The sequence below is a fragment of the Talaromyces rugulosus genome, chromosome IV (assembly GCF_013368755.1).
Source record: "Talaromyces rugulosus chromosome IV, complete sequence".
Classification (NCBI taxonomy): domain Eukaryota; kingdom Fungi; phylum Ascomycota; class Eurotiomycetes; order Eurotiales; family Trichocomaceae; genus Talaromyces; species Talaromyces rugulosus.
In genome coordinates, this window is record NC_049564.1 from 4,849,260 (window position 1) to 4,876,601 (window position 27,342).

The 27,342-nt window shown below is 47.9% G+C and overlaps 9 protein-coding genes across 9 annotated transcripts; 3 read left to right on the forward strand and 6 right to left on the reverse strand.

Moving 5' to 3' along the window:
* Positions 1-1,455: 1,455 nt before the first annotated feature.
* On the reverse strand, positions 1,456-1,767 carry TRUGW13939_08399 (uncharacterized protein; the record flags this gene model as incomplete). The annotated part of the gene is made up of 1 exon (XM_035491533.1): positions 1,456-1,767. The coding sequence occupies one exon, from the start codon at positions 1,765-1,767 to the stop codon at positions 1,456-1,458; it is 312 nt and encodes a 103-aa protein (XP_035347426.1).
* A 2,906-nt stretch (positions 1,768-4,673) lies between these two features.
* TRUGW13939_08400 (uncharacterized protein) lies at positions 4,674-6,312 on the forward strand (the record flags this gene model as incomplete). The annotated part of the gene is made up of 3 exons (XM_035491534.1): positions 4,674-4,737; positions 4,785-5,634; positions 5,688-6,312. The coding sequence occupies 3 exons, from the start codon at positions 4,674-4,676 to the stop codon at positions 6,310-6,312; spliced, it is 1,539 nt and encodes a 512-aa protein (XP_035347427.1).
* Positions 6,313-6,523: 211 nt separating this feature from the next.
* On the reverse strand, positions 6,524-7,836 carry TRUGW13939_08401 (uncharacterized protein; the record flags this gene model as incomplete). Its single annotated transcript, XM_035491535.1, has 2 exons — positions 6,524-7,684; positions 7,750-7,836. 2 exons carry the CDS (start codon positions 7,834-7,836, stop codon positions 6,524-6,526), a joined length of 1,248 nt encoding a protein of 415 aa, XP_035347428.1.
* A 604-nt stretch (positions 7,837-8,440) lies between these two features.
* Positions 8,441-9,292, reverse strand: TRUGW13939_08402 (uncharacterized protein; the record flags this gene model as incomplete). Its single annotated transcript, XM_035491536.1, has 4 exons — positions 8,441-8,451; positions 8,518-8,797; positions 8,879-9,067; positions 9,140-9,292. The coding sequence occupies 4 exons, from the start codon at positions 9,290-9,292 to the stop codon at positions 8,441-8,443; spliced, it is 633 nt and encodes a 210-aa protein (XP_035347429.1).
* Positions 9,293-9,832: 540 nt separating this feature from the next.
* TRUGW13939_08403 (uncharacterized protein) lies at positions 9,833-13,910 on the reverse strand (the record flags this gene model as incomplete). The annotated part of the gene is made up of 13 exons (XM_035491537.1): positions 9,833-9,939; positions 9,996-10,125; positions 10,177-10,491; positions 10,545-10,959; positions 11,010-11,119; positions 11,176-11,774; positions 11,828-12,776; positions 12,828-12,936; positions 12,989-13,178; positions 13,238-13,395; positions 13,475-13,619; positions 13,699-13,815; positions 13,898-13,910. 13 exons carry the CDS (start codon positions 13,908-13,910, stop codon positions 9,833-9,835), a joined length of 3,357 nt encoding a protein of 1,118 aa, XP_035347430.1.
* Positions 13,911-15,113: 1,203 nt separating this feature from the next.
* TRUGW13939_08404 (uncharacterized protein) lies at positions 15,114-16,295 on the forward strand (the record flags this gene model as incomplete). Its single annotated transcript, XM_035491538.1, has 1 exon — positions 15,114-16,295. One exon carries the CDS (start codon positions 15,114-15,116, stop codon positions 16,293-16,295), a length of 1,182 nt encoding a protein of 393 aa, XP_035347431.1.
* A 497-nt stretch (positions 16,296-16,792) lies between these two features.
* On the forward strand, positions 16,793-19,584 carry TRUGW13939_08405 (uncharacterized protein; the record flags this gene model as incomplete). The annotated part of the gene is made up of 7 exons (XM_035491539.1): positions 16,793-16,914; positions 16,972-17,091; positions 17,152-17,434; positions 17,487-18,272; positions 18,779-18,897; positions 18,954-19,027; positions 19,091-19,584. 7 exons carry the CDS (start codon positions 16,793-16,795, stop codon positions 19,582-19,584), a joined length of 1,998 nt encoding a protein of 665 aa, XP_035347432.1.
* A 1,604-nt stretch (positions 19,585-21,188) lies between these two features.
* TRUGW13939_08406 (uncharacterized protein) lies at positions 21,189-23,601 on the reverse strand (the record flags this gene model as incomplete). The annotated part of the gene is made up of 3 exons (XM_035491540.1): positions 21,189-22,118; positions 22,170-22,997; positions 23,044-23,601. The coding sequence occupies 3 exons, from the start codon at positions 23,599-23,601 to the stop codon at positions 21,189-21,191; spliced, it is 2,316 nt and encodes a 771-aa protein (XP_035347433.1).
* A 1,160-nt stretch (positions 23,602-24,761) lies between these two features.
* TRUGW13939_08407 (uncharacterized protein) lies at positions 24,762-26,783 on the reverse strand (the record flags this gene model as incomplete). Its single annotated transcript, XM_035491541.1, has 3 exons — positions 24,762-25,452; positions 25,536-26,466; positions 26,525-26,783. The coding sequence occupies 3 exons, from the start codon at positions 26,781-26,783 to the stop codon at positions 24,762-24,764; spliced, it is 1,881 nt and encodes a 626-aa protein (XP_035347434.1).
* Between the last annotated feature and the right edge of the window lie 559 nt (positions 26,784-27,342).

Below are 27,342 nucleotides of genomic sequence, written 5' to 3' on the forward strand. Positions count from 1 at the left end.
ACAGTTCCATAGGGTCGGTTAATGTCCGGCAAAGACATCATCGGCTATCAACATGGGTTTATATGTTCTAATACGAAAGATTGTCATATCGTACACGGTATCGTATGGTCAGGCCCTGACGCACGCTGACGGTCGACGCTACCTGACATACATCACAAGACAGCTAGCTAGCTCACAGCTCATTAATAATGCGAGCGATGGTATCAGTTTATTCAATCTAGACTCTCGTCCGACCGGACACACCGCAGAGAGACAGGCGGTCTTAGCTTTGAGCCATGACGTCTTGCTCTAATTCTCTGAGGCATGAACTCCACAAACCAAAACCCAAAATGAGATACCCTAGAGTCTGTACTAAATGACATGGTATTACTACAGCACGGAGTATTCCGGAGCAGCAGCTAAGAAGAAAGAACAGCGTATAACAGACGAGGTACGGGAAAATCGGTGCCTGTCAACTGCCGAGACGTACCCTGATGTCACCGAGACTGACAAGCGCCGACTACAAAAGTGGCACTAGCAGTTGATAATGGCTTAGGGCCCCAGGCTTGCCATCTTAGCGTTTTACATATTCACACTCATTGGTAAACCACATGCGGTCTACTGCATGTGTATGTATATGTTGTACGCTTATACTAGTAAAGAGGATTTAAACAATATCAAAGTGATTCCATTCCAAACCAAACCTAAACCAAACCAAGAATTTTCATCCTTTTTCGTACTAGTACACAGTAGATTTACAGCTCGATCCAGCGAGAAATACAATGTCATGCAATAAGTCGTAACGTCATCATAAGAAATACAAATAGCTCGCTTGACAAAAAAGGCTACCAATGGGAGGAAAACGAGAAGAAGGAAAAGGGTTCAAAACGGGCATATGTGTGTATTTCTACCATCCGAACTAAGTATGACAGGTATCTCACGTCCCACATGTAGACAAAGAAGATCCTGCATACTTGCTGGACTGTGAAATCACAATGCGGGCGGGGCGGGGGAAATGTATGTATAAAGGGGATGCGAAGGAAACACCGGCAACGCGGTATTTTATGACGCGAGGGGGAAAAACGGGAGGAAACTCACGGGTTGCAATGACCGAATCGTGCCAACAGAAGAGGCACAATATGCCAAAGCCCACGGAGTTAGATGAAGAAACGAAAGGAATATGCGAATGACTGAGACGTCCAACCTTTGCGGCGAAGGACGATTTATGCCCGCGGAGAATGCGTACGAAAAACACCAAATCTGGCGCCCACGCTAGGCCCCGTGTGACAAGCCAATATGGACCGAATAATAGTGTCAGATAGATGCCATACCACGTCCTCTCTAGCTATCCCCCAGATCTCCTACTTGAACGAGGGCTTTTGGGTGTGAACTGATAAGCTAAAGTGAGTCAGAATGCAGAGCCAAGCGTTGAAAGACGGGACAACTCACCCTCTCTTCCCCGGTATGACCGTCGATCTAAGAACGCGCTGAAGAATAGCTGCTTGAACCACTTGCTCGTGGTGCAATACCACTACCTGTACGAGCAATATTGGTGACGGACGATGAATTGCTCGGGCCGCTACTACCGCTGGTAGCACTACTCCGGCGGGCAGAGGGGCTGTTGGTTGTAAAAGCGGCCAGCTGCCTCTGAGTATACTGCAACATCACACGGTTGTAGTCGTCGACAGAGGCATGAGGGTTCGCGCTTGACGCAAGGCCCTGAGAGCCAAGACCGGCGCTTTGGTTATTGATATCCTCGGTGGGCAAGCCACCTCCTGCTGGATCCATAGGTGTTTCGGGCAATTGCATAACCCGGTGATACTAGAAGACGTTAGAGTGGTGAACATGGCTGCACTGGCGCGGCAAAGCGATCATGTCTCGTTGGACTGGCAGTCTCATCAAAGACGACTGGTGCGACGGACAGCAGGAGTGATAGAGCCTTACAAGTAACGCGGTGGGATTAGTGCAAGTTAGCACTTGTGGTTATGGTTATGGCGTAAATAGACGAATCCTAAGTAAGAACAATGTGGTAGACGGAGCACAGGATAGGCCGAAGAGAAATGTATGCATCAAGAGTTGTTGTTGAAGTTGGATTAATATTATTGAGCGTGGGGACAGACGAAGTTTCTTTAAAAGGCAGGCGCGCCCTGGGGGAATGGGCGGCGCCCAAAACGGCAGGCACCAGCCGGCCAATGGTGCGCGACTATGTGGGGCTACGGGGCCGATCGTCGGCGCGGCGCAGTCGGACCAATAGGAGCCGGGATGCGGGCCCGGCGACATCATGGGCCGCCACATGAATTCAAAGTGGGGAAACACACGTCAGACGGAAGCTCTCCTCATTCGCATGAGGTCGTTTGTCAGCGCTCTGAGTGCTCTAGCAATATTAAGACAGCCGCCTCGAGAATAGCTTCCTGGTTGATATCTTGTCACGCGGGACCTGTTCCAGATTTCCAGCTAGCCAGCTACGTAGCGTTTCTGGAGTACCACGGCTCACTGGAAACGGTGGTCTAGTGTCCCAGAGTTTGTCTGCGTCTTACTAAGTGACATTTATTGGCCCTCTCTGGGGACAGAAGTCACAGCTTCGTCATGTCTCACGTTCGTCTCGCTTTCATTTTACGAAAACGCTATTTCTCTAACTCTAGGCTCACAAACAAATACTAGTACGGCAATAGCATCGTGTATTTTTCTCACAATAATAGGACTGACGTAGTGTGGGTCCTTGAGGCGTCGATTAGCGCACTAATCGACGTCATCCCGCAGTGAAACAGACGTTTTGGGAAGTGAGGGGCCCAGGCACTATTCCGTATTGGAGTCCACCCTTTTCCCGATTCGGAACATGCCTGTTCCGTTTTGGATACCCTCAATCAATTTTGGTATAGTTGAGACCCATCTACTCGTCTGTGTATTGAAACCATACAATCACTTCTATTTTCGTCTATCGTGCCTCTATTTCCTTTGCTATCTCATCACATTCTGCATTAACCTACATGCACAGGCTGACTCGGGGCTTTCCTCTTCTCCACGCCCCCTCCCCGATCCATCGATGGATAAGCCTCTCACATTAGCCGCGCTGAGCGAAGATGTGGCATTACACTGTGGAAGTATATTTGATACTAACTGATAGGTAAGGTAGATCGTATTAAATAGCCCTTCCGCACATTAGTGTACGTGGAGGTGCGCTCGGAAAAGCATTTCCGCATCAACTGGTGCATTTTGTCTGTCATAAGCAACGTTTGGGTATGGACGTTGAACTTGATTAAAACAAACAAACAAACTGATGCATTTCTCCTGTGGAGCTTTTATTAAAATATTTTTTTGTCGTCACTACTTTTTCCCTGTGTTTTCAATGCAGGGGCTTCAGGAGTCAGGAGATTCCTTATCTATGTTGTCAACATTGAATTGATCAATTAATAGTTTTAGCTCCAGTACAGCACAAGGAGCAATGTTCTTGATTGGTCATTATTTGTTTTCACCTCTCTTTCCTCTTTTTGTTTGACCCCGCGAGACGCAGCACTAATTTTGCGATATGCAAATCCCCCGCTAATTAGTACATCAGTCAATATAGTCGAGTCCCGTCTTTAGGACTAAGCCGCGCTAAGATATCAATGATAGACTCCATACACGTCAACATGCATCATAGCTTAGCAAACGCTGTTGAAACATTAATCTACAGTCCATCGTTAATTTTAAGAGACATATATCATTGATACTTATTCAATATTATCTCTATCCGAATCGCCGACAAAGTACATGCTCGTGTCGAAGCAAGTTGTCACGGTATGAAGTTAGTTTAGATTAAGATTTACACCATATAAATAATCGAACGTATGGCGTGGATATGAGCCTAGATATCACATAATTCGAATTTTAGCTCATTTAAATATGAAAAACGTTCATTTCACTTCAACATTGTGCTTTTATCGATATACTTGGCTGCTCATTGGCCAGGTAATGGTCCGAGTTGAACGCCTCAACGCCTGTCCACGCGAGATATGGAGAGCCAGAAATAGGTGTGGAGCCACTTGATAGCTTATCTAATTTCCCCTATACGTAGAAAGCTTTGATTATCTTTTAGAAACACCTTCAATCACACAATAAGAACGTATTGCCAGATATGCCAATTCCGACCGCCTGCTAAATTCAGCAAGTATGTTGCTACTCTAACCGAGTGGAGCAAGATCGTCTCTGCAGGAACGCTCTCTAGACAACGCTTCGCCCCCGATGTAACAGAACGAAAAAAAATGCCACTGCCAAAGGCATCTTGTTTCTAGGCCAGCAGGCTCTAGGACAAATGGACCCTGGAAAATGTGACTAAGAGTTAAGATTATTTACGGCCACCCAATCGCTTCTCTCGGACAACCAACAACCAACAGCCCCAAGTTGCAGCAAGAGGAACAAATTTGTTTAATTAATTAGTGTAGTCGATTAATCTGAAGAATTCATTCAGGATGGTAACCCCTTGGATTTCTACTTGTCTCTTCAGCACTGTCGTCAGTGGTCCGCGATGTCCTCTTACGCTCACGAATACTATCTTTGAAAGTCTCGATGATATCGAGTCATCAGATGGTTTATATCATCCATTGAGTCTCGATGAAGCTCGTCACTCATTAATGAACGCCGATACTTAGTGTTTTGGCATGCCACTCTTTATTTGATATATTTCGCCATTCGTTTATATCGCCGAACTCCCAAACATGTCTCTTTCAAGATATATTTTACCTTTTCTACTCGCATCGAGCCTCGCTGCCGGCGCCACCAGTAAGTATTGAGTCTGTATCTACAATTTACTGGTCTAACCGACCCAGAAGATCCCTGCGATGGGACCAAGACTCCCATCGTCATCTCAAAGCAATCTGACGCCGATGCCCTTGAGAGCTGCACCACAATCAAAGGAGATGTCACAATCGATTCGTCTGCAGAAGGCAGCCTCGACATTCACGGCGTCCAGATGATCACAGGCGACCTGGTTGCGGACGGCGCGCGAAATCTGCACACACTGAGCGCATCTTTGCTCTCGTCTATCGGCGGAACATTTAAACTCAACAATCTTGTCTTTTTCACAGCTCTTGCAATGGATTCTCTGAGCGACACGGGTAGTCTCAACTTTACCATGTTACCCAACCTGGGAGCGCTCACTTTCTACAGCCAGGTTCGCAGTACTGGCTCCATCTCTATTGTTGACACCGGTTTGGACTCTCTCAAGGGCATTCAGGTCGATACTGTCGGAGATTTTACCGTGACCGGCAATGACCGATTGATTAATTTTACCATGGATACCATCGCCAATTTGACGGGGACTTTCTACGTATCCGGGGCTATGACTGACGTATCGGTCAACTTTCCTAATCTCGTTACTGCAACAGATCTCACATTTGTTGATGTGCAATCGATCTCGCTCCCGTCTCTGGCCACTGTTACCGATAATTTAAACGTGACAAGTCCATATATAAGCAACTTTTCTGCACCTAACATGATCACGGGCGGATCTGTCAGCTTTCAGCACGGTGATAAATTGAACAACATATCAATGCCGGAGCTGAAGACTCTCTCGGAGGATCTGGTCATATCCGGAAACGGCTTATTGGGGCACATAAACGGCTTTCCCAAACTTTCCAAAATTCAGGGTGACTTGACAGTTGTTGGGAACTATACCGAGTAAGTTGATCTAATCTCATGAGATACACAAACAAAAGCTAACCATGAACAAGCCTGTCTTTCCCTGCACTTGATACGGTTAACGGCGAGATCAATGCTACAAGCAAGTATGCCATTGATTGTAATGCTTTTGACAACCTCAGAAATAACGGCGGGATTAAAAACTGGTACTCTTGTACGCCGGGCTCGAAAATGATTCCGCCTTCAGCGACTAGTAGCAGTACCTCTTCAGCCACTTCCATGCCTACGGATACTGCTCACGGTGATTCTTCGTCCTCTCCGTCTTCTTCGTCTACGGAATCCTCGTCGCTAGCGGCGGCTACATCATCATCATCATCGTCTTCTTCTTCAACTCAGACAAAAATCGGCGTCGGGGTGGGCGTCCCCCTGGGCGTCATCGCCATCGGCCTTGGTTTCTTCTTCTGGAGACTTCGTAATAAGAGACGGCACCACGCCAATGTATTCGCGACCGAAAACATGTCCGACTCCAGCCAGAACCAAAACCCGTGGATGACCATAGGAAAATCCCACGAACTCGACACTCCACAGGAGAGAAACCCTCCACGAAGTTTTCCGTCAGTGGAAGCACCGACACCTGCGCCTCCGATCCAGCTCCCTACGAGCAACTGGGTCCAGGAGCTTCCTGGGGACGTACCGAAGGCGTCGTTTAGGGCTTGATGGGGTGTTATTAGTATAAATAGTACTAGAAAAAAACTGCATTTCGTGCAGTTTATATTATATTCCAATGCACATAATGGTCATATAAATTTCGATTAGTCTATCCATACACCGGGTCTACATCGAGGTATACATGTCAACAAAGATAAGCGCACTTTCTAACTTGATCTATGCAGGAGAAAAAGGAGAAAAAGGAGAGGGGAAAAAGCTATCAAAACATTCCTTCCCCTGGCATCAACCCAGCCATCTTCAACGGCCACTCCATCGCGCCCTGCCATTCTCGCGGTAAAACCTGCTGAATCGACAGAACCTCCCGCTGCGGAATATCGCCAATCCACCACACTGAATGCGCCTTGCTCATGAGCGCAAAAAACATGGCCAGAATAAGCAGTGCGCGAGGCTGATGCTCTGCAACCAGATCGATGAACAGCGCCGGCACAAACATGGGGAACCCCATGAACCGACGCACAAGCGCATAGATGGGCTCGTCGGTGGAGACGGCGAGGTACATGCTTCCGATATAACTGAGTGCTTTTTCGTATGCGTTTTGGGCTTCTGGACTCGGCGAGTCTGTGGTGTAATCGAGTAGAAGAGTTGGTGGTAAAAAGGACAGGTTTTCCTTGGCTAGTAGAGTTTCACGTTGGAAAACTGGGGGCGCATTGCGCAGCATGAATATCAAAGAAGGTGATGACTGTTCACTTGGACTTGACGGGGACGAGTTATTGTTGAATATACCAAGAGCTGTGAGCATGACAGCCTGCACTCCCTTGCCGACTCGTAACCAATCCGTCGGTGCTGTATACGGATCTGTCGAGCGATGCCACAGACTGGCAACGGAGTGCGTAAAATGAAGCAACGCAGTGTACAGCACAGCCTCGCAGTTCCCAGGGCCGATATTGGCGACTGCTCTCTGCTGTTCGCGCAGCGCGAGTGTCAGATACACGTGGTTCGCGTTGACGACTTCTCGGTTGTCTGGCAGCGAGCGCAACAGGTATGTTGCAGAGGATGCATGCATCATATACAGCAGATTGTCGTGCTCCAGCGACAGGACCGGGGCCTTTTGCAGCCAGCCTACGATCTCAGGGGGCTTGGGCAAGCCTGCATACGGATCGGTCAGCTGCGTCATGTAGGTGTGCAAAAAACGCAGCTCCATTTTCCGTCGAGCGGGCGTTTCTGGCAGGTCCATTGTGTTCATTGGGGGCATGCTTGTGAGCCATGTCGAATTTGTCGATGGTAGCAGCAGCATCCCATTGTTCGCATCGCTCTGGATAGCCGAGGGGGGAGACGAAGAAGATGATGATGCGGCATCATACTCGCACGACTGATTGCCCATGCGCGTGCAATTTCTGCATATTGGCCGCTTCTCATCGCACTGTGACTTTTGTTATTATCCCCCTGAGACATGCAATTTGCAGCGTTGCGATGACGGAATCTCACCTTGACTCGGCGAGTCTTGCATGTTCGGCATCCGTTCCGAGATTTGTGGTGGAATGCCTTGGTGATGCGAGTGGTGTTTTCACCCATGGTTTACATTGTTGTTTCTTTCTTTCTTTCTCTCTCTCTCTCTCTCTCTCTTTCTCTATTTCCTTCCATTCATGATGACTGAACTGCGCGCGTGACCATTTGCAGAAACAGAAAGAAAAACGTTCATCAAGGTGGGACTGTGGGTGCGTTGCGGATTTAGACTTATTAAAGTGGTGAACTAAGAATTAACTCCACGCTTGACAAATCTATTGTTTCAATTCAATTGGATGCCAATTTCGCACGGTGGGTTAAAGGTTTTATCTAGGGGGTCAGGTTCCAAACTTGGATTAATTTGATAATTGACTAGATTAAAAGCGAGTCCACAGTTGCATGTGCCAGCCACCTAGCAGTCAGGTGAGTTACGAGTCATCCATTAATAGCTAGGGAAACTAGATATACAATACACTACGATGGCGGCTGAAAATCTAAAACGTCTTGAAACTCGTATCATCACTAATCCTAACTGATGCCTTTTTCTGATCAACGCCCTCGAAAAGCAACACTTGAAGCATTCCGACCAAAAATCTCATCCGGAATTCATACACGCTAATATATGAAGAAAAATAACTCTGATGCCAAAGGAAAAGTATGCTTATATTTATCATTATACGTAGCCTATCACTCAATTAGTACTGTCTTCTACTATAGTATAGTTTTGCTAGAGCATGGCAGGAAACTCACCCTTGCGCGCTCCCTGGAAAAAGAAGCGCACGATAAAGACCTGCAACCCAGCCATGGACACCATCAGCAGGCTCTCAATAACGCTGAAGTTGAAGATGCGTCGCTCGGTGCTGCGCACGGTACTGAAATTGCGGTTCTCGCGCGTACGGAAGTATTTCTGGTTACGGGAGATTGTCGACAGCATAGTCGACACTTTCATGATCGACTCCTCGATAACGCCCGATTGCTCGGGGCTGGCGCCTTGTTTGGATGGAAGCTGTGCTTTTTGCTCGTTTTCGACCTGATTTGGATGTAACACGTCAGTTCATATTCCAAACTGTGTGTATCCAGCCCACTGTGCCGTAAAAAGAAATAACCATACCGCAATCTCAAAATCCACAAACTTCTCCGCAAATGTAGACATTTCATTGCTGAAGCAGAAGCTATACTCGCCAACGCTCTGCGCGGTAAACACGAAATCGGCCTGGCGTTCCTTTGTTCCTTCCAGAATGACCTTGTCGAGAGGACCGGTGACGAGGTAGTCAATGTCGAAGGAGCCGCCGGATTGAACCTATACACACCGTCAAGTCAGCTTCAAACTGCATAACAACAAAAGAAAAGAAAAACTGCATGGAACACGCACGGCAAAGTAAAATGCGATCTTGGTGTCCTGCTGCGGGACATCAGCGTAAAAGCAGGCCTTCTCGCTGGCATCAACCTTGTACGTCAACGCGGTCGCCGAAGCCAGAGGAATGGCCGTGGCCAAAAGACCGCCCAATATATTCTGGATGCGCATTGTTCTGACAAAGTGTTGGCGAAATTGAAAAAAAAAAAACTGGCAGCACGAGACCCCTGGCGACACTTTGTTGGGCTTTCTTCTGAAGCGGATTGCGGACGATCTGGACAGCTTAGCACATTCGTGTTTGCCGTGTTTGCTCTGCGGGTGTATCACGTGACGTGTTTTCTATCAGTGCTATTAATGCATAGTTACTCAACTCGATAAGACCATGTTATTCATATCGTGTCTGTTCATTGAATCCATTAACCATTACAGTAGCCATATAAACACTGCAGTCGCGTATGCCCAAGTTGTTCCAGAAACCGCATCACCCAACAATTGCCTCAGACTAATACAACAACGTAGGCAAACAGAATAATAGTATCAACGTCATCATCTCACATTCAGCCAGCCCTTTTGTTGCGTATGGACTCGAAAAATACATCCCAAAAAATAAATCATAAGACCGATAACAAAAAAAAAAAAAAAAAAAAAAATTTACCGTGGCCCTCCTGCAGGCCGCGCCACAACCTCCACAACGCCAATGCAGGAGATCATCTATTTGATGGAGAAAGATTCTCTGCCCCAGGAGCTTTTGTTCTTATTTACATGGTCAAGACCAAGAAGGTCGTCTGCCTCAGCGGCCACGTCTGAGAGAATATCATCTAGAGAAATGTCAGCGGCCCGTACGTCTATAACGTGTAAGGGAGGGATTTAATACCGTCTTCAAGGTACTTCGCATTTTGATACATTCCACGAGGAACAATGGCAAACTTGATCTTTTCGAATTGCTTGCCTTTAATTCCTGTGCGCTTCGATAGTCGCTCTTTGGTCTCTTTGAATATCTCACCCTAGTCATTGTTAGATGTGATCGCCCTAACAGAAGCAAAGTAAGTACTCACAGGCTTGACAACAAACTTGAAGGGGATTCCGTGGGCCTTGGTTGGCTCTCGATCAAAATTGAACGCATTGATGAGGCGTTCATCCTCCTGCATGTTCAACTCCTCATCGGGAATCTTCTCGGCATACAGGGAGACGTATTCGTTCAACCTAGAAATATCGGAGCCCTCGGGAAGCTCTCTGTAAATTTTGCCGGTATTAGCCTCGTAGATGCGGACCTTTTTGATTTCCTCGTCATCTAAATCGACTTTTTTCTGAAGCGCCACTAGAAGATCACCAATGATTCCATTTCGAGGAACAAGGAGCTCATAGCTCGTCTAGGCAACGTCAGTCTGTTATTCAGGCGTTCTAGAATAGATATTGAACTCACCTCCTTGTTGATTCCGTCGAAAAGCCATGTGATCTTTAGAGACTTCTTGGTTTCGTATTCACTGAGGCTAGTATCGAGAACTTCGTAGTATAGCGCATCTGGCAAATGCATGCTATAGCCATAGGTTCCATATTGGCCACTCAGAAGTTGGTAGAGTGTTTGGTTGACAGTGCGCTTGATAGGCTGCTTGGGCTTGCCATTGTTTGCGAGGACTGGCGAGAATCGTAGGTGGCTGTGGTCTATATTCAAATACTCACCGACCTTTTTCGAGAATTGGTCGTACGTCATCTTCCGGCTCAGGGTGAGCGTGAACTCATCTCCCTGTCGCTTCAGAGGAGCGAATTTTACGTTCATCCGGTTTAGAAGATAGTCGTAGTACTGTCTTGTTTCGGTATATAGTGCGGTGGAGGGAAGCCTGTGTGAAGGGTGAGTATAAAACCTAAATTTCAGCGAAGGAAAACCTACTCCGACTCTTTCCAGACCTTCTGAAAAGCAATGATGTCGCCATCCTGGATTTCAGATTGTTGAAAGGTTTGCTTGGGTTTCATTGGGTCGACCATCGTGTGTTTGATTTCCTTCAAAACGAGTGTTAATCTCAACTAACCTTGGACAAAAGAGCCTTGCAACTTACCTCAAAAAGCGAAAATTCAGTCCCAGCCGGCCAGCCCATCTTTTTAAGGATCGTGGGGGCAATATCTCCAACTTTCTGGGATTTGCGAACGTAGACCGAGTCAACGCCAGACAAGGTTTGATGGTAGACGTCGAAATGTTTCAAGAAAACAAGAACGGATGTGCTGGGGTCCGGCCACGATACTGTACCGTCGGAGCCAAGCTCGCCTACTTCCATCCACAATTTGAAAGCGTTTCCTTTAGTAGCGAGTCGATTCCAGGCATCTTCGATCGTCATCTCGGGGTTCTGGATAACTTGATCAGGCCGCGTGGTTTTGTTCTGTCGATTCACCATGACCCAAAATCGCAAAGTCTTCGGGTCAAGACCTCGTTCGGCGCCCAAGTCCTTTGCGAACTCGCTAATTTTTTTGGTCCGCAAGGTTCGATATGTCTTTGGCAAAGCGGGATCTCCAGGGGGGAGCTCGACGCTCGTCAAGTCAAAGCCGTGATGAGCCTGGAATGTCTCCCGATCGAGGATACCGACATTGATATAAAGGTGAGCCTCTTCCCGTTCTTTCTTCCGTCGAGCCAATTCCACGCGCTCCTCGGCAAGGCGCGTCTCTGCAGATGAGGTTAGCATGGGAAAATGAAACTGGATATCTGGAAGGGTTTACCAATGTGTGAGGGTACATCTTCCGTTGTGATTGGGAGTAGTACATCATCCAAGCGAGACTTTCGAATGTAGACCAACATGTATGCATTCATTGAACGTTTCGCTGACATGCCCCTGGCATATTGCTGCTGCTGCTTCGTGGTGCCATTTGAGAAATCGTAATCCCCACCAAAGTTCTCTTCTAGGACTTCCTTGTCCGTTGCTCGAATGACTTTATCGTCATCGAACCGGTAGAAATGACCATCCTTGGTTGGTTTCAAAAAAGCATAGTAGTGACCAGCATTGAAATCACCACTATGTACGAGCACGCCATGCAGCTGATAAACCCAAGAATCTGATTTATCTGCATCATCCGAAAGATAGGGAGTCACGTCAAAGTCCATTGGAAAGGTGTGTCGGTCATTTAGTTTCATCATTGCGTCACGGTTGATATCGTACTCGAATCGTTTTAGGTGAAGGTGGAGTACAGGGGGAAAGCTTTCGAAGATGACTCCTTTTCGTGCATCCTGGAGGCCATAGGGTTTGCCGGCATCGTATTTGTTCTCGCCTTCGAGAGTCTCCACTTGGATGTAGTCCTTGAAGCTGTCATCCAATGTCTTGTTGCCTCGAACGTTGAGCTGAATATCCCAAAAGTCTTCCACGCGAGAAGATTCATAGTTGACATTGATGCACGAAAGATAGGTTTTCATCTTTCCCACGAAAAGATCTGGAAGGGCCGTTTCCACGGATGATCCCTTCATCTTCTGTTCTAACCTTTCCATTAGTTTTCTGCACAGCTCTTGGACGTCCTGTTGCTCAAATATCTGGCGCGACTCCCAGCCAAATGACGCTGTAAGTTCGGTGGTTGAGACGGCATTTTCGTTGGTTTGCAGGTTATAGAACAGCCGCTGTAATGTCCACGCGCTGTTGGCTTTGATCGATTCTTCGTCGGTAGGGATTTTATAAACGGCCTGCAAAATCGCTTAGCCTTCCTTCCTTCCGAAACTGAAATCCGGGTTTACCTTTCTGAATGCGTTGGTAAAGTATAATGACTGTAGAAGGGAGTTGAGATAGCAGGTGGCTCCTTGGTTCCGCAACCCCACCATACCGGTTTCTTTCTTGGAGTCGTAGCTGGGTTTGGTCAGATATTGGCGCAGCGCCCAACGGGGAAAATAGAACGTACTTTTGAAAGCTATGCCATAGCACACCAGTGGGATCCTTGACGACCCGCACGTAGGCGGTGACTTTGGCCTCGTCGTTCTGGACTAGCGGCACTCCCCGGCCTTCCCACTGGATGCTGAAGAGTCTTCGCAGCTCACAGAATCTAGTGAAGCCCCAGTCGGCTTCTTCGGCGTTGAACCTATGCGTGGCAACTATTTCCGCCTCAGTCAGAATCCACCAAGAAAATACATATACATGGTCGAGTGCATACCGTGGGAGACGTAGATGGAAGGGTCGTTGACGTTCCAGAGTACCAAGGCAAACTGGACGCAGGCATACCAGTTTTCCGGGGGGTCTTTATCCCATGCCTGTTCAAGGTAGAATGATGCATGGTCGACTTGGTTACCGTATGGGAAGAACAGAACCCGCCTAGCCGATTGTCAAATGTTAGAAGATAGCCGGCTACTAGTTGGAAATTCACAGAGAGAAAAAAAAAAGGCCAACGAACCATGGAGCCCCTCCACATTCAAAAACAGGGCCATGTTCCTTCTTTTTCAACCTCCGCCAGTCCGTTATATGCCATGTGTGGTGTGCCTCGGCTTCAACCTCAAGTTCGGGATCCTTGGGAAGGACGCGGGCCATCATGGCGTCATCTGTCTCGGCAAGCGTATAGTTAGAAAGGCTGTCAAATCAAATAGACGCAGTATTTCTGTGCAGAAGAAGAGGCCGTACAGTCATTGGCAACCAGTTCGGCCTCAGGCTCCTCCTCGGAACCGGAGCGGGACACGACAATTTCATCGGTGCGGTCATTGTCGTACTGTTCAAACTCATCGACGAGCATCTCGCCCTCTGGGAGCTGTGAAAGGAAGAATCGAGGTTAGCAATCAAGAGCAATTCTAGAGTCGCGAGCAAGGCTATTGTGCTTGCCCACCGAGGTTTGGCATGGCGGGCGGCGGGCTCGCCTGCTGTGGTGGGAGTGATCTCATCGCACTTACATGATCCATGGAGGGTGATGCCTCCGCGCAATGGAATCAAAAACAGCCCAGCTAACACCAGCGATATTTTCAGATAGCAATGAAGAACAACTGGGGTGCACAGCTGCAGCGAAACAGAAATATTGGTGCAGACGGAGCAAGAATGACAAAGCGGAGCGATGACTGCAACAACGCAGGAGCCTCTGGTCCGCCGTACTGAGCTGTTTGCTTGCTTGCTTCCTTAGTGGTGGGTCCGCGTCGATCTTAACCCACCTCAGACCAGTTCATACACAGGAAAATAAATTTCATACAAACCAAAATACCACAGGGACAAGGATTAAGCCTACATGGCAGTTTCACTCTCCCCGTTCAGTGTTTCCTGTGGCCGGGAGCAGGCCGGCATCAGATCCTATTTGTTTTGCGGGTGGGGTTGTTGCCCACAGCCCCTCTGATATCAACTGCAGTGAACCCTCTTAGCATGTGTTATTTGTCTCTGTAATGCTCCCGTATTTATTTATGCTTTGTGATTATGCTGCTTTTCTCACAGCAAAATATGACGTGGGATAATCTTTAAACAGAGGCACTGGTAATTACCGTTCATATATACATGACCTGTCCCATATGCACTCATTTCAATGTTGTTTATTTACTAGATGCGTCATACTCTCAATCAACTCCTCCATTACTAACCTCCTTCTTCGCCTCTTGTTTTGACCCAGTTGACAGATCCATTGAAGAAACTGAGTGCCTGAGGCTCCAACAATCGCAGATATAAAAATGACGTCATGTAACCCCAGCCACCAAATCGGGCACAACCCTAAGGCCGTCCTTTGTCTACTTCAATGTTGTAAACCCTGTACTCTCTCCAACTTATGTATTGGAGGATACGTAGAATATTTTGTGGCGGTACAAGTTTGCACTAGCACCGGCGAATTCTCAAATAATCGATCGAGTCGTTGTTGGCCCCTATGCCTAGAGAGCCGCTAAGGTAACATTCGTACAAGGCTGCATGTACAAAATGGCTGGCTTATGGTACGAAGTTTCTAGTGGTAAATTCCACTGTATACCCAGCTGTGCCGGGGTACATGCAGCGACAATAATAAAAGCTCTCTCCTTCCCATTAAACACCCGACTTTCCTCAAACAATACCACAAACCATAAGCCATAGCAATCATGTCCATGATCAAACACTTTGACACACCACATATCGTTCGCTTCGGCATGACCGACGATGACCCGGCCAAAAGTGAGACGCAGTTTTGGCGAAACGGAGTGCATTTCCTCATCCAGGTTGACCAGGCCGACGTGCGAGGCACCGACTTTGAGCAGAAATGGATTCCCTTTCTCAGCCAGGAGCCGATCTCATCTCACATGGAACGCTGGGGTGGGCTCTGCGACCTGGTTATCTCGCAGTGCTTGGGAATCTTACAGGAACTGGCCCCGAATCGGCCGTACTGGAATACGCTCTACGATTATCTTCACGTTGATTCGTATACCCTACGCCTATCAGGTAGCCCGGGACAGGATGTAACTCCACAGATTGTCCAAGGTCCGACAAGCACCTGTGCCTATGAGATGCGGACAGCCGCCTGGAAAACGTTTGCCCCACCGGATGACCTACCTGTCTTTGATTCCCGGGTGATTATTCCTCTAGGGCACGATCAGGACTTGAAGAGCCCACCTAAAAAGGTTCGCTTGCCCGATGAGAGAGAGGCTTTCTTTTTCCCTTGTAAGGTCTCGAGTAGGCGGCTTGTTGGGTCGAGCTTTGTCGACGTTGCCAATGAGTCGCACCAGTCGATCGCTTCTTACCTCCTCCTAAATTCGCTGCAGATTCCCCGTAATAACGCTCACGCAAGCATTCCAAACGTTCTTGGGGTGGTATCCGATGGCGGCAATTCTATCCCCAACACGCAAGCCGAAGGAGAAAAGGTGGCGGGCGTTCTCCTGGAATGGATTGACGGGTTCCGTCTCATCAACGCGGGCTCAAGGGAAAATCGCCACGTCGCAATGGCCAACAAAACAAATCAAGCAGACTGGAGGGAGCAGGTGCTCGGAATCGTGAGAGAACTCCATCGCCGTGGAGCGTCTGCCCTTGGCGTTGAGATCAGCCCATTCAGTGTCATGATTGACCGGAACGATGGACATACATGGCTGACGGGGTTTGTTGACTGCAAGGCCTCGAAAGACCACAGCGCTGCAGATGCCTGCGAGTCTGAATCTGAAGCAAAGCAAGTCCAGGTTGTGTTCGATCAATGGCTAAGAGTAGAAGCAGAGAGCTGGACATTGGATTCATCAGAGCCCACAAGAGTTGAAGTGCTTTCCCGGTGGTGGGATATCACAAATTATCAGAACTGACCGTCCAGAGGCGTATTCTTTGTCATATCATATTGAACATAGATGAGCAAGCACCTTGAAATCAACTGTTAGAACATTGTGATTGTATGAAGTCTCATTCATGCCAGGGTGCACGTAGTCTCCATATCCATGCAGTTGGATGCAGACCCCCCTCGCATTAACTGTACATGGACGTTGGGCTGTGGGACATGCAGACGAGGTGCATGAGTGATGAAGGAGCGGCGGGGACGCCCTTCACATGTCGGCGCCAAGCCTTGGCGGGTCATCGTCCATAGCTCCCGGACTAGCAACAACGCTCTCGCGCTCACACGACCTGCGAACATCCTAATTTCTGACAGCTCGCGACATCGCATCTAACAAACACTAGCAATGCGGCAGTAATTAGTCCAAATGGAACTCTAGACAGCCATGTACCGCTCCCCCGGTCGTCATAATTCCTCAGCCGACCCAACCCCGTCAACTTGCAAGGGAATCCAGCCCGTGGATGGCGAAACAACATGAAGCCAGGCCGTATCCCGACATGTCTTCCCTTGCTTAGGCATCGATGCCTGGGAATTCGGCTCTACTCGACCCAGCCGATCCAGCCGCCTCCATGGCGCCCGGCCGTTGTTCTCGATGAGTATGCTGCCACCTGCCTGTCTGGCTGTGTTTGTGAAAGTGTTTAACTGGATGGCAGGTGGGTGGAACGGGGTGCCCGCCCAATCAGTCTGCGGCAATTGACTTTTTTTGGACGTACTTTGACCGAGTCTCGTCTGATCAGTTCTGCCAACTATGTCCGGACCGAGCTTCCCACGAGGTTTGTTTGTGTGAGCTCGAGTGAGTGTGATGAGTCATGCCAGCTAACATGGCGACACAGATTGGCGCACCGCCTACGCGACATGCAAAAACTGCCCTATGTTGTCGTTTCAAACCCGCATATATCGATAGTCTACGAACTATATTACAAGGCATTTGAGAAATTTAGAAAGGTCCCGGAGATTCTGTCCTTGAGTGATAATGATCGCTACTGCGATATTTTACGAGATACTCTTGCGGAGCATCTCACGGTCATCCCTAATCTGGCCATGGGAGTTCTTGAATGCCAAGGGCTTGTCGAGCCCGATGAAATGGATCGCTTTATGAACACCATGCTTCGTGCGGTAAGACTTGCTTCCTGTTACGATGTCGTTCTGCCACTGACTTTGAGACCAGAGAATATCTCGTCGAGTGATCGCCGAGCAGCATCTTGCCTTGACCGAAACATTCAATTCACCGTGGCACTTTCCGGAATCTATATCTCGGACCGATGTGAACGCGGATTTTGTAGGAGAGGTCTTTCTCAAGTGCAACGCAAAGGATGTCGTGGAGCGGTGTGGAAAACTCGCCCAAGATTTATTACGACAGAGCTCGGGGTCAGACAAGGTTCCTGAAATTAAAGTACAGGGGCATCTGACAGCTACATTCCCTTATATCCTCGGCCACTTGGAGTATATTATCGGTGAGCTTCTACGCAACTCTATGCAAGCCGTCATGGAACGGCACCAAGCCAGTTCGGACGAGCTCCCCAGAATCGAGGTGCTTATTTGCGAAGCACCTCAACATGTGATCTTCCGCATATCAGACCAAGGTGGAGGTGTGCCAAGGGATATACTTCCCTACCTGTGGTCCTTCAGCAAGGGACCACGCACTCAAGATCGGCTTGAGAATCTAGGACAGGTGCCGGCCATGGCTGCTACAATGCAAGAGCTTATAGTCCCCATGGACCGAAAAGCCCGAGACCGAGAAACATACCGCGAAGGCTCTCTGACAACTTTGAGCGCACGGCCGCCCAATCTTCGTCTGGGCATGGGTCTGCCAATGAGCAGAGTTTATGCGGAGTACTGGGCTGGCAGTTTAGAGCTGCATAGCTTGGAGGGATACGGCGTGGATGCGTTCCTGCAGATCTCCAAACTCGGCAACAAGAACGAGCAAGTCACCACGAGAGCCTCGGTAGATGCCGTATGATTGCTTTTTTTTTTGAGTCAAGTCCTTGTAAGAGACGAATTTAGATCTATGAAGTATTACCATAGATTGGTCTACGACATGAGATGCACAGCATGGGTGTTGCTGGTCGGTTGGGTTTATAAAATTGCCGCAACACTATAGTTATGAGTACTTTAGCGAATAGTCTGTATTATTGATCAACTTATCTAAGATATTTATCGTTAATTTATTGTTTAAGAAAAACACAGAAGAAAACAAAACTGTATATATGCGCTTATCGATAAGAGCTCGAAGCCATTCCGGGCCAATCACATGCAGCCACTGTGGCTTCATCCACCACGGTTTCCGGAGCGCTTTGTTTCTTCGTCCTCCGATCGATCCCACGAGACGCCAATCCGTCTCGACTGCGTTCGACAATATATACACTCTCGTTCTTTCGGCCCGTCATATATCCTCAGTGTGCCCTGGCCATTTCCTGACCCGAAGCCGCAACGATGCACTCGGTAGTCAACCGCGCGCAGGCCGTCTTTGGCTTCTTCACCACAGTCGCCTTTGTCGTCGCGGGACTTGCAGCTCTGTCTGTGTTTCTGTACCCGGCGACCGAAGTCTCGACGAGTGTCGAGTTGAACAATGTTCAAGTGTATGTCTTTGCTTCTGCTACAAGTGCCACAAAAGAATCCTACTGATCTCGTGCAGAACAAAAGGCCGACCGCACTACTATTCATCCAAACGGGAAGAATACGCTCAAATCAAATTCGACCTTGAGGCTGGTGGGTTCTCTCCTCTTTCTCTTGCCTGATGCAATATCAATGGCTCACAAAATCTTTGCTTAGACTTCTCTCCCCTCTTCAACTGGAACACAAAGCAACTCTTCGTCTACGTCCTCGCCTCCTATCCCGCGACTTCTCCCGCCAGCGATCCGCCGCGCGACTCTGAGGCTATTATTTGGGATGCGATCATCACGGCCCCAGAATCACCATACTCTGTGCCCAAGCTGAAAGAGCGATTCTCCCCCTCGAAGAAAGCGACCAAGAACTCGCGCAAGAACGCTGCCAAGAAGCAAAAGAAGCAAGACGCCAACACGCCGGGCGTTCTGAATCTGAAGAACCAGAAATCAAAGTATCAAATCACGGATATCTCGGGCAAGATCGCCGAGAGGGAGAATGTGACGCTGGTGGTGGGCTGGAATGTGCAGCCTTGGGTGGGTGCCTTGTGGTGGAGTGAGGGCACGGGGGCATGGCCGAGGACTGATGGTGAGGCTGGGCGGAGTCAGTCGTTTAATTTGCCAGCTTTGAAGGGCAAGACTGCTCAAACGGCGAACGTTTAGTGGAGTTGTATGGTGTTTACAAAAAATATATTCGGGCGTGTATTCTATGACTTTGGTTCTTGGAACAGATATGATGAATTCACTACATTGTGTGCAAGTGCTGTAATTGACTGATACCATTTTTTCAGGAGAAATTAATTAATACACTAAAAATAACCGGACGAAACCTCTTCTTCTTAGAAAAATAAATAAGAATATTTTTAATGACACGACAGCCCGTAACCACCAAGACCGATCCAACTTCATTCCTCATCATATAAGATACCTAGTTACAGCCCGCTAGACTCATACAGTGCCGTACGTTGTACCCTGGGGGGCCTGCTGAGGGGCCTGCTGAGGGGCGTACGTTGTTCCCTGCGGGGCGTACGTTGCTCCCTGGGGGGGATACGTGGTGCCCTGGGGAGCGTGGTGATGATGTCCGCCGTTTTGGATTCTGTCCGAATAGACTCCTGTTGCCGGCTTGGTATACGCCAACCCCGTAGCCGCCATGTTCTGGCGATGATAATAGACATATTCTAGATAGAATGCGTGTACATGGCCCGGGAAGTACCTGCATTCATTACAAAAAAAAAAAAAAACATTAGCCCACTGAATCACACACACACACACACACCCCAAACAGGCATAGGGGACATACCCCAGAACCGTTAGTAGAATATTGATTAGGAAATCAGTACTGCAGCCGGAAATCAAAAAGACACCGAGTGGGGGGACTATATGCGAACTCTGGTCAGTCACTTTGTTCATAGGGACAATCTTCCGAGAAACATACAGAAAAGAGTGATGATAACAATGCACAGGGCTGAGCAGTCTGCCATTTTGGTGAGTATCCGTTCGTTTCGTTGAAATGTATTCGGTTTTATCGAGGGTATTCTCGTATTCTGGAAGAGATGGATAGAGAGAGTGTGTGTATAAGTGAAGATAGCGGGACGAGTTGCTGCGGTCCTGTTTTTTTTTATCCCTACGGCAAGAGGTCGTCGACGGATGATGTCATTTCTAAATAAGTCGAGACCTTATCTGCATTGGGATTAGCGCGAACACCCATAACGAGACGACCAATCTCATACGCCTTAACTGTAGGCCAATCAAATACATAAAACATGTATCATTGCGTGATGAATATCGGCCGTTGGATGAGAATGATGCCGACAACCTAATAAGAAGCAAAAATAACCAATTACATGAGATTGTATGCGCCCGTTTTGATGCATGTTGACGCTGTTGCGTTTCATCTAAAAATAGCCACGCATCAGTACATTGTCCTCACATGAATATTTTAATATTGGCTGATGCCTAAAAAATGTCTGTCTCATCGAAGAACAAAGAGACTGGAGACTGTGGCGGTGCAATGTGGAGTCGATGTGTGGCGTTTAGTTCACCAATGATTACCGAAAGAGGAAGTTCTGCTTGACATCAACTTTGGTGTAACTACGGCACTCGTCATCTTGAAATACATGTGTTGATAATAGGATGCTAAAAATTCGGTCTACTTGATGAAATAATTCATCTTGTCATCATTGCAGTACGGAGCAAGTCCTTGTAAAGGACTCTATAGTAATGTGTAGTAATATAAGGGATCGTGACGTCATAACAAAGGAAACGAATCAAAGAGACATTTCAGAACTAAAACGCAGGTTGCTCATGCGCCCATTGTTGACGCCAGGGCTGGTCGGACGACTGCCATTCCCCCATTTGGGACTTCTGGGTTGCGTGCTTGTCGCCCGCGTCGCCGGACGATTGTTTCGGATATTTCGCAGGTCTTCCTCCTTGCGCCGTAGCAAAGTCTCGCGCGCTTCGAGGGCTTGCTCTAGCTCCTTGATGCGCGTTACATGCTTGAACTCGTCGTTTTTTATCCGTATTTCCTTCAACTTGGCCGTTTCAGCGGCAATTTTCTTGTTGATCTCTGCGTTCTCGTCTCTTAGTTGACGGATCTCATTGGCCGACTGCGCAGCGACGTTGGATGCGTTTTGGTATTGCTCTCGCGTATACTCGGCTTGCTTCTTCTCGTACTCGGCTTTCCGCTCCAGGCTCGAATTGCTCAATGTCAGTTTACGAATTTCCTCACGAGCATTCTCGAGCTCCTCCTTGAACCCGCCTTCAGACTTTAAATCATTCCTAGCAGCTTCCAAATCGTGTTTTAGCTGTGTTCGCTCATCTTTGAGTTTTGTGATCTCATCTTGATGGCGAGTAAGTTTTTGCTCAATTTTCGTCTTTTCTGTTGTTAATTGATCACGTTCCTGTCGAGTCTTGTGGAGATCCTTGGTGCGGTGTTCGAATCGGTGCTGTAGTGATTCCCAGCTCTTGCCTCTCTCCATAGACCGGTCTTCGGCTTTAGATAGTAAAGTCTGGAGACGATCAAGCTCGGCCGCGTGGTTAGATTTCATTTCAATCAATCGATTTTCGAGAGTCGTCAACTTTGTAATCAAGTCCAAGTTCTGGCTTGCGCCACTACTGGACTCTGTGAACTGGCTGACTTCCTGTGACACGTGCAAACGTTGTCTCTTCAAGTCCGGGGTATCTGTGTCCATGGAATCCTGCACCGAGTCAGTGGAGGCTTTCACAATAAAAAGCATTTTGTGACTTACAAACAATCGTTTGTTCATGGATGGCGCAGAGGCGGATGGTTGCATTGCACTGGACTCACCAGAGGGATCCTCTGATTGCAAGTCATCTGAAATGAGAATATGAAGTGGCTCAATGGTCGGAAGAGACCAGCTGGCGTTGAAATTCTCTGACAGGAGGTAAGTGAAAAGCTCCTCGGCATCTTCCTGGACACTCAAAGCATTGTCTTGAAGGTCTCCTAGGAGGTCTCGTAGGCTACGGACGATATGTAAAAGGAGTCTCAACTTTTGAGAATCTGGGAGATCAGGAAGACACCGTTCAATATGCTCGCTGCTGTTTGATATAAGTAGATGAACAACAGGAAGCAAATTTCCATTTCGTGCGTAGGTGGTCCTCAAATGCTCTACCGACGGATTTGAAGCGTTAAAGGAAGAGTCCAACGCAATGATTACCGCCGGCGGGCGATACGTCTCCACAATACCATCATGTTGAGTAGCATGTATCCCGACACTCAGCGGTCCATTTTGCATTGACAACTCAACATTACCGCCCATCTCATCGCGTGGCCGGGTGTGGACGAATCCTTTGCCTTGGAAATACCTCTCAACAAGTTCCACACCTTTACCTCGCTTTGCAATGACAACAATGTGCAGGTCCTGAGCACCGGCTATTTCAACGAGATGACCCAAGAAAAGGAATTTGGCGCTCGTATACTCGGCCCATGTGGCCTCCCTCTGAGGATCAAACTGCGACTGCTTCACATGTTCGGCGATGTTTAAATCAGTGTGAACTGCTACGTTGTCAAGCTTCTCCACCAAGAGTCGAACATCTGTTAATATCTGGCTCTGCTGCTATATTCTTAGTTTCAATTTTTGCTTTTGCAATCGTCATCCTCACCTCTGTATCAGAAACCATGGCCTCTTCGGCAGATTTGAATCCACCAAGAAGCAGTCTCGTAGAATGCGAGTGTTCTGCGAGAGCTCGCTCGTATTCGTCTTTGCTCCTCGAATCCATCGGCAGGCTTATTGCGAACTCAGAAGGGCCGAGTTTTAGGGAACCGGGTACAACACTCTCTACCTTGTCAAATATCGCGCTAGGTTGGATTGTGTGCATTCCTGCCTGTTCCGGGAAGATCAAAGAAGGCGGGACGACTATATCAGCTGCAGCAGAATGCTCTTCCGCTTGTCCAGGTTGGTGGATATGGTCCTCGTGCACTCGAACACTCAGTGGTAATGCCACCTCTGGCATTGACGAAACAGGCGCAGGATCGATATCCCCTGCCGACGACGGAGTGGCGCTTGTGCTGGCAATTGGATTGGGTACAGCACTAGCACTGGCCCGTAGCCTAGCATGCGCATTCTGTAACCGCTCTCTAGGAGTTGACCCTGGAATATCATCGAACTTCCCAAGAGCATCTGGGACCGGCGAGCTTGTCTGGCTTAATCGTCCTTCCATGATCAAGAGAGCTCGCCGGGGTATGTCCGTCGCAAAGAGTCAACGCTTCGTACACCTCTGGTCAGGTCGGGTTTGTCAAGCAGTCAATGTATATAGAATTCTTGTGAGTTGAAATCGAGAAAGGTCGTTGAATTTTTAAAGTATTTATATAACTCTGGGATACAGTCAATAAGCAGGAACAGGTCACGAAGTGAGGTCATGGTTATATTACCTGGTAATTTATTTCCTCGCCTAGACTTTCAGAATGAGAGCTGGCGCGAGAGCAGTTTTGTGCGCACGGCAGTCAAAGTCAAAGTAAGAAATATCGCGCCTCGAAGCTGTCACTAGAGCTGCAAGATAAATTGAAAACAAGCTGTGGGTGCCTCTGTAGCTTGTCAGGCAAGTACCAGTGTCTGCAGCATCTACCCGCTAGTTATGCGCCTTCAGTGCTCTGGGAAATGGCAGTGGACGCGACAAACATTGCGAACGGGGAAAACAATTTATAGTAGAAACCGAAAACAAGCCAGCAGGCGCAGAGCTCCAATGGGGTATATGAAACAAGAGCGCAAAAGGCGAGTGCGGTGCATGACACTGCAGTAGACAGAGAAGGTTGAGACAGAAACAAGTCCAGAGCTGCTGCTATCGCTCGGGGTTGATCGCCCGCACGTGATAGCCCTAAGTCGGCCTTTGGCGGGGCCTCCTTAGCGCCCGCTGCCCACCACTGCTTAGGGTTTCCTTAGGTCCTTTCCAACTCCTTTCATTTTCATTCTGCGATTAATCAAATCTTAGGAGTTATATGCGAAAACACGCTTAGTTTCTACGAGTTTGCTGCTAACTTTAAAGGTCAAAGAGAAAGCGTGCATTCCTCCTACACCGATGAAGTCATTACGTCAATTGATATTAATGCAGTAAAACAACATTGAAGGAAGAGCCGTGCATTAGTAGTTGGTATCTGGTAATAGCATGTATGACTGGGATAAAGGAAACCATCTGTTGGAAAATAAGAACTGACCAAATAGCTGAAGGTTTTTTGGTTAGGTCATAAACTGAGACCATTGACAAGTAGTACACAATCTGTGCTCGCAATCCGGGCATCGGTCGTCCACCCAGACAATTGGCCCCATATGACACATGCAACAGCGAAAGATGGCTTAATGAGTTGGTGTATATAGGGGTGCGTGCTAGGGGTCATGTCCATAAGTCCTTATAGGGCTCCTCCGCGGTGAAATATTTGCCTTGTTTTCAAATTCAACCGATGGAGAAGGGCTTGAGTGGGATCCCCGGTGACAGGAAAGGTCTGCTGGCTTACCATTCTCTGAATCTCCAGATGGACCATCAATTTCCACTGAAAAATTGTACATCTGATTGATGCGTTCCGGGGTTGAATCGAAACTGAGTGAGCTATCCTCGGAATCCACCAGAAGAGTGCTTAACCTTCGCCCACTTGATGCATCAGAATCAGACACGTCTCCGTCAGAATATTGGTTATCCGGTGGATCTTCCGGGAATTGAAGTGACTTAAATGCGAGATATCTCAGATGGGTAGCGACATGATCCTCCAGCTGACCATTAGAGTCAGATTCTCCACATAAAGGACATGATTCAAAGACAGGGCCAGCCGATCGACTGCAGAGCGCCGCTATCACCGAGAGTTGAGATCTGGCGCTTTTGTGTGTCGTGTTCATATGCTGTTCATATTCATTTCGGTCGGCAAACACAAGGACACCATGGGCCTTTGCTGTACAGCGCCACCGCAGTTTATGCTGACGCATGTGCTTTAGCCAGTCTTCACTATGTTTGTATAACACGTCGGATTTATCACAAGTTTCAAATAGACACACGTATGGGTCGAGATCATGTTTAACGTGGTCTCTATACCGTGTTGACGTTAGTTCAATATTAGCACTCGTAAAATTCTACAGGTTGGGAAAAGGAGGGTAGAGTATGGAACTTACACCCATAAATGATGATTCATCACCGTCTCGCCGGACAGCACACAACAGCAATAAGGGCAAGCCCCCTCCATACTTTCACGACAGCATGTTATCTGGTCATTTTCAATTTCGGCCTGTAGTTCAACTTCCAAGTCTGATATATTGCTTCGTAATGTAGCGAGTGCATCTTCTAAGACAGTTTGGCCGTCGTGTTCGACATAGAGGCAATAGTTTGGCAATGACTTCAGGCATTCTTCATCCCTTATGAGACGCGTTTCCTCAAGTTCCTTTAGCTTCTTTATTATAGGCCCCTTCGGTGCTGGTGGGAACTCAAGGCGTTCATAATCGCCAAGCTTGATAGTTCTTGTTGTGCCAACAACCGACGGGGTGGACACGTTATTCCAGTGCTCCATGTTAAGAGTAGTTGCAGTGATTGCCCTTGACCCAGCCGTGCTTGGTGTATGATTCTGTGTCTTTGAGCAAGAACGACCAGGATGCATATCTCCCACCGGCCTCGATGTATTTTGGATGCCATCTAGGTCCTTTCGGGCGTTTGGTACAAGTTTCTGCGGAGAAAATGCGGCGTTTCTCGTTGGAATTTTTCCATAACGTGAGCTTCGATAGAGAATCCGCTTCCGACGGAGCAACATTGCATCTGCCAGTCGTTTCTTAATCTTCTCGTCACAGTCGGGAAATCTTCGTCGGATGATCTCCATTGCAAAGAGGTTCACAAATGCCGGTCCAATGTCATTGCCATCCTCGTCGCTAATCACGAAAGAAGTGGCAGATTTCAGATTGTTTTTTTCATTACTGGCCTTGCGGATAGTATTGGATAGCTGATGTAGCAAGTTGATTTCCCCGGCTATATTATCAACCACGACGCCGAGCCTGTTATCTTCAATCTTGTCGGCGCTTTCTCTAGTTAGACCCAAATGGTCCAGGTGTGCTAAATCTGCCATAATAAAAGTTAGACTGTGCCCCAGAAGGAATAATCATCATGGGATTCTTACATTCTTGGATATGTTCATTCAAAGTACGAAGCAGTCCGCGTACGAGTTGCTGGACATCAGCCACACCTCGAAGGCGATAGTCAAGGGAAGCTCTGTAGGACGCAAAAACGTCAATTATCAAGAATCTCCCTAACTGATCCTCAACGGCCGACCGCTGCTGAGGAGGAAGAACGGCGAAAAGATCGAGGCACTTGTTGAAAGACAAAAGACAAGCCTCCGCAGTATCTGTGATCGTTGCACCCTGTGCTTCGATCTCCATTTTCAGTTGCCAGTTTAATCTGACTTTCAGAAATTGATCTTTGTAGTGTGAACAGAGACAGTTATCGTTGTGGGTGACAGGCTGGACGAAGGAAGGAGCCCTGCTCGCAAGGTGACACATTCAGTTGAAAATCAACCTCACTCCGTTTTGACATGTCACCGGTTTCAATTCAAAAAGTACCCTCATGAGTCACAAGCAACATATATCAACATGCAAGCAGCTGTGTTAACTAGCCCAGCGCCCGCACGTGTGACGTGTAGCCTTGACCAATGCTCTCAGGTACCATGCATGTAGCTTAGAACTATCTGCACCGATATTGTCCCGATTAATGCATAAAATATGAATAGGAAATTCCGCTGTTAAGCATTCTACGTATTTTCCGAGAAATCGTCGCTATCTGGAAACCAGGTCATGAGAGATGGATCAACCCGTGATCGACTACGAAATGATCTCAATGTTCTCTGCTTTGAAATGGAAGCTGCTGGGCTGGTGGATGCTTTTCCATGTCTTGTGATTCGAGGAATCTGTGATTATTCTGACTCTCATAAGAATAAGAAGT